The sequence below is a fragment of the Glycine max genome, chromosome 19 (genome assembly GCF_000004515.6).
Source record: "Glycine max cultivar Williams 82 chromosome 19, Glycine_max_v4.0, whole genome shotgun sequence".
NCBI classification, from domain to species: Eukaryota; Viridiplantae; Streptophyta; class Magnoliopsida; order Fabales; family Fabaceae; genus Glycine; species Glycine max.
In genome coordinates, this window is record NC_038255.2 from 30,932,833 (window position 1) to 30,938,669 (window position 5,837).

A 5,837-nucleotide genomic window follows, 5' to 3' on the forward strand; every position below is an offset into this window, starting at 1 on the left:
GAGGTCTGAACTTTGAAGTCTAATTTCTCAAATGATCAAAGTTGCAAAATGCACACACAAGCCCTCTATTTATAGCTTAAGTGTCACACAAAATCAGAGGGAAATTTGAATTTTTGTTTAAATTTCACTTGAATTTGAATTTGAATTAGTGGAGCCAAATTTCACTAATTATGAATAGTGAATTTTAGCTATGGTTTAGCCCACTAATCCAAGATCAAATCCAAAATTCTTCTCTAAGTGTGCTTAAGTGTCATGAGACATGTAAAACATGAAGGATATGCACAAAGTGTGACTATATGATGTGAGAATGAGGTGTAGCAAGCAAATGCTCACCACCTCCTTGGTCCAAAATTTAATTGGATTGGGCTTCTCCCAGTTCAATTAAATTTCTCTCCTAACACACACATCAAATAGTGCACTTAATGCATGTGAAATTACAAAACTATCCCTAATACAAAAACTAGTCCTAAAATACAAGGGCTGGAAAATCCTAGATTACTAGGATACCCTAAACTTGTGGAGTACCATCCTTACACTACAAAACCCTAAATATAAGGCTCAAAAAATAATGAAACCCTAATCTAATATGTAAAAAGATAATTGGACTCATACTTAGTCCATGAGCCCAAAATCTACCCTAAATAAAAATCATAAGGCCTTCTCATGCATCCTTGGTCCAATCTTCCTAGAGTCTCCTAATCATGAATCTGGTGATGGGTCCCTCCTTACGAGGATTGTATCACACTAATAATTTAAATTAGTTTTACACGGTTATTCAATTATAATTATCATGAATGTTAAATTTGTTGAATTTTAAAACAATTACTTTAAAAATCATATCAACAATAATTTATAATTAAAAGATTATTAAACTTTTTTTTACTAACAAATATTGATAATTAATGTATTATGTTAATGAAAGAGTTTGAATCCATGCATAAGTAGTCGGTGTTGACTGTATATTTTTTTAATGACAAATATTAATAATTAATATGTTAAGTTAACATAAAAGAATTTGAATCCATGACTTTCTTGGGACTCCAACCCTTCCTCCGGGCACCATATCTCCACTCCCCCAATTAGATTCTTAATAAATGGACCATGAACGTGTCTATACTGAGGGTAAAGTAATATACAGTGAACACGACACGGAAACGAATATATGTAAGACATGAAAAAGCTAGATTTGCCGCGTCGGTGCGCGTGGTATATAGTGAACACAGAAACGAATAGATAAATTTGCTGAGAGACACAAAACAAAACCATTGGCGCCAACAGTTGTTTGTTTCCTCTACCATCCAATTACGCTTCTCTCTGCCTCTACGTAAATAAAAATATGGCTCTCATATTCCAAGCCAATAACCCCAAAAAACCAATGGCATCGCTAACAGCGGGGTTTCACCGCCACAACAACCACCGCAGCCATTCTTCTTCTGCGTCCAAAATCATAATCTTCTTCTGCCTCTCTGCCTTTCTCGGCCTCGCCATCATCGCCAACCTCTTCCGCGCCTCCCTCTCCACTCACTATCTCTCCATCGCCACCAACTGGGTCGACACCAACGCACCCGTCCTCATCCTGAAACTCGCCGCCACTCCTCACAACAGCAACAACAAGGTAAGAATTCTTGTTACACCCTGTCTTTCTCTTCTTTGTTCTTAGAACTTGGGGGTATGGACATAAACAGAACCTTACAAAACCAGCTTGTAAGATAAAGGTTGTCCTCACTTATATACTACGGGATCTCCAACATTCTGGGTTTCAGGCTTTCAGCTTAATCCAAAAGTTAGCTTACAGGTTGAGGATTGTTTCGTGTTACCACTCAATATAGGATTTCCAGTGTTAATGAGTGTAAAGTTTGAGCATTTACGGGTGATTCAATAACGACCCGATAACATGTTGAGAGTTCAAGAGTTGTCAATATTGGATCTCCAAAACATTCTTTTACGTCAAAGACTAGACATTTGAAGTAAAATTTGGACATCTGCAGATGATCTAATAACAACCAGATAAGGGTGGTCCAACAACAATAGCTAGGATAGACTAGACTTTGTTATCACCTTGAAATTTGAGTTAGGTCTAACTTAATTCAATTAGTTCAAAAGTTTTTTTTTATTTTTTATCGGCAGTTAGTTCAAAAAGGCAAGGATTGACCATCACTTGTATACACTGTTTTGGTCATATAACTTGACGGTTGCGGTTTGGTCCCAAACCTTGACATTGGGGGAAAAATTGCGGACAGATGTGGCTGATGTCAAAAAACCTTTACGCTGTGGCTGCAATTGCGGTTGCTGACCACAATTTAAAACAATGTAACTGGTTAATGTAGGATTTCCAACACATAGGAATTGATTTGTTTTGTGATTGTTGCAGGGAAAAGATGGGAAGATTGCACAAAGGATGGGTCCCCAGAGATTCCTTTCGGCTACATTTGCGGACTTGCCTGCTCCAGAATGGCAATGGGAGCAGATGCCGTCGGCTCCAGTGCCTCGGCTAGATGGGTACTCTATACAGATTAAGAATACCTTTTATGTGTTTGCAGGATATGCCCATCTTGACCATGTGAGTGTGTTGCGTTTCCTCCTATTTAGTGACCTCATGTACAGGGATTTGAAACACTAAAATGGCATAATTTCAGGACTAAACTAATGTAATTTGAAGGACTAATGCTCATTCAAGTTTTAACATGTTTTTTATCTATGAAAGTATTACAATTTCTTTTAGTTCCTAAAAAGATTATTTATTTTCAGTTCTTATATTTAATAAAATGGTGATAAATGAGCTTGGTGTTTGTTTGTTTCTTCAGGTGCACTCGCATATTGATGTGTTCGATTTCAGCATCAACAAATGGGTAGATCAGATTAAAATGCCAAATGAAATGGCTCATTCACATTTGGGCATAGCATCTGATGGCAGGTATATATACATTGTCTCAGGACAATATGGTACCCAATGCAGTGGGCCTACTACCGCTTCCTTTTCGCTAGACACTGCAACAAAGAAATGGAAACCTTTGCCACCATTGCCAGCCCCCAGGTACACCATGAACATATGCATCAGTACTGCACTTACTCATTTGCTGTTTGTCAATGTGTGTTGCATGTTATTTTTTGAACTGCAGACAAATGCAGTTGATGCGACCATAGTTGTGGTCGTAATGTGGTTATTGCAGCTACAATTGTGGCAGCAGATTGCAATTTAAAACTATAGGCCTTGTATCTAACAAATGAAATGCCTGTTAAATTGCTCACTGTTCACTACATTGATGATTGATTGAGTTTTACTTTTACTAGAGGCTTAGACTTTGACAAGTTGGTTGAGGTATTTAATTGTGAAACGGAAGATTTTAAGATGAGAATTTCAATCCAGGTATGCTCCTGCAACTCAATTATGGAAAGGAAGACTCCATGTCATGGGTGGTAGCAAGGAGAATCGCCATACACCTGGAAGAGATCATTGGAGTTTGGCTGTGAAGGATGGTGAAACATTGGAGCAACAATGGCGGGACGAAGTTCCCATTCCACGTGGTGGACCACATAGGTTAGCAGACTGCTCAGATTCTAGTAGTAGGCTGCAATTCCTGTTCAATAGTTAACCATGATGTTCTCATTTAATCTTTAGTTTATAATAGGAATCCATGTTTTGAGAAAACCAAACCTATGTTATTAAAGCCTAAGAAGCTTTTTGTGGGAATACTTGGCAAGTGGTGTGATATTCATTGTCTTCAAAAGGAAGTTGATTGTTTTTCATCTAACTCTAGTTATTTGGTGCAGGGCTTGCATTGCAGTCAATGATCGACTTTTTGTTATTGGTGGACAAGAAGGTGATTTTATGGCCAAACCTGGTTCGCCTATATTCAAGTGTTCACGCAGACATGAAGTATAATTTTCTCCGCTTGTCAACATCATACTACATGATTTACAAATTGCATATAATAATATGGCAGTTACTTTTTCATGCCTAATATGTTGAGAGACCAGCATATATTGAATTCTATATATGATCTTTTCAAGGGAACTTGTGGAATTAAATTTTCTTACGTTTCAGGTGGTCTATGGAGATGTTTATATGCTGGATGATGAAATGAAATGGAAAATTTTGCCACCTATGCCAAAACCAGATTCTCACATAGAGTGTGCATGGGTTATTGTCAACAATTCAATAATCATCACTGGAGGTACCACAGAAAAGCACCCAGTGACAAAAAGGATGATGCTGGTTGGGGAAGTTTTCCAATTTCATTTAGACACAATGGTACATTTTTCAGTCTTTTTGCTCATTAGAAATAGATTGTGCATTTCTTTTTATCCATTAATACCTCCTGGTCTCTCACTTCGCTTTTTGGCTATTGTAATTTTATGAGTGGTGTCAAATGAATGGATCATTCATGTAATATAACCCACCAGTCAATTGTCCCTAGAATCTTGTTTTTTAGAAGCAACAACAAACTTCAGAAAACCATTCAATAAGAATTTGCCTATGAATTCATTGTGGTGACTAATATTCCCTTCAGATCATTTGACATAATTTTATTACTGATTGCAGAAATGGTCAGTGATCGGAAAGCTTCCTTACCGCATAAAAACCACATTAACTGGTTTTTGGGATGGATGGCTATACTTTACATCAGGACAAAGGGACAGAGGGCCAGATAACCCACAACCAAAAAAGGTAGTTGGAGAAACGTGGAGAACGAAATTACATTTGTCATAGTTTCAGATAAAAAAGCTGAGTCTTGTTAAAAGTTTTTTTTTTTTTCCAATTTTTGATTCACATTGCTGCCACATGCCTATTCAAATTATTTATCTTTTCCTTTTCAATTAATTCAATGCCTTAATTAGGAAATAGTTATGTAAAATTTGTCTACCTTGTGTACAGAGTTCAGATTTTAATGGATATATTGGAAATTGCAGTTATTCTAATCTTGCCACTCTTTTTTGGTAAACTACACACGGTTGGTTTACACATGCAAAATAGTAAAACAACACCAAATATAATCCAGATATGCTTCAGAATTCAGATAAATGCACAATGGAATTAGTTTTGTATTTCTGGCTTCCGCTTACAATGTAGGATCTGTTAGATCATAAAGTAAAGACAGTCAATTAGAGTCATTTGTGCAACCCAAGGAAGAAGAGACAATTCTTCTTCTTATTATTTATGGATTTCCTCTAGTTATATAGTTATATCTACTTATATTTATAAATTTGTGCTAAAATATTCTTTTATCTGTCTTTTTCTTTTGTATAAACTTTTAAAAAGGAAACAATAAATAAGAAAAGCAATATTATCTTTACCTAACATATTCTTAATTTCTTCCAAGTAACTGAGAAAATGCATTATAAGTTTGTTATAAGAAAACAATAGTATTATCACAAACAAAGTTCAACACAATTGATAGATGGAGAAAATTTTGTTAGGAAAGGTAAAATTCCCTTCAATGATCTCCAAGTCTTGAGGGTTACCTTGCTTTTAATAAAAAACAATATTGTTGTGCATGACTCATTTAATGAGTAGGGCAAAGTTGGAGTGGAGCGTAAGGATTACTTATCGATGAGTTACAAAGCGAGTTGGGGTGTGGGGACAAAACCTTACGGAATGCGTAATATTGTACGCAGATTAAGATAATGTGCACGTAAAGATAATGTACGCAGTTTAATGTACACATATACTAGATATTTTGATGTAACCCCAGTGTGGAAGAATAAGAAAAAGAAACTGTTGCTCCTGAGGGCGTAGGGACACTTGTCAAATCTCGTTAAATCTCTTGTGTTTGTGATTTCTGTAACACTTGATCTAATCACACTAGAATGAGAGGGATTCAGGTTGTACATATATG

At 36.3% G+C, this 5,837-nt stretch overlaps 1 protein-coding gene across 2 annotated transcripts; it reads left to right on the plus strand.

Moving 5' to 3' along the window:
* The first annotated feature begins 1,234 nt into the window (after positions 1-1,234).
* Positions 1,235-4,917, plus strand: LOC100777575 (kelch repeat-containing protein). 2 transcript variants are annotated; one of them, NM_001255365.2, is made up of 7 exons: positions 1,337-1,615; positions 2,372-2,560; positions 2,805-3,034; positions 3,368-3,538; positions 3,772-3,877; positions 4,046-4,252; positions 4,544-4,917. In NM_001255365.2, exons 1-7 carry the CDS (start codon positions 1,337-1,339, stop codon positions 4,709-4,711), a joined length of 1,350 nt encoding a protein of 449 aa, NP_001242294.2. In that variant the 3' UTR covers positions 4,712-4,917. The 2 variants fall into 2 exon arrangements, with proteins under 2 accessions (XP_025982728.1, NP_001242294.2); XM_026126943.2 differs by lacking the exon at positions 4,544-4,917 and having other exon boundaries at positions 1,235-1,615; positions 3,772-3,821; positions 4,046-4,189.
* The last annotated feature ends 920 nt before the right edge of the window (positions 4,918-5,837 follow it).

Bases quoted from the DNA above. Each gene is read 5' to 3' on its own strand.
- LOC100777575 (NM_001255365.2), top strand. From the start codon at position 1,337: ATGGCTCTCATATTCCAAGCCAATAACCCCAAAAAACCAATGGCATCG. The intron at 3,035-3,367 runs GTACACCATGAA...ATTTCAATCCAG, and splicing joins CCACCATTGCCAGCCCCCAG to GTATGCTCCTGCAACTCAAT. The intron at 3,539-3,771 runs GTTAGCAGACTG...TATTTGGTGCAG, and splicing joins CCACGTGGTGGACCACATAG to GGCTTGCATTGCAGTCAATG.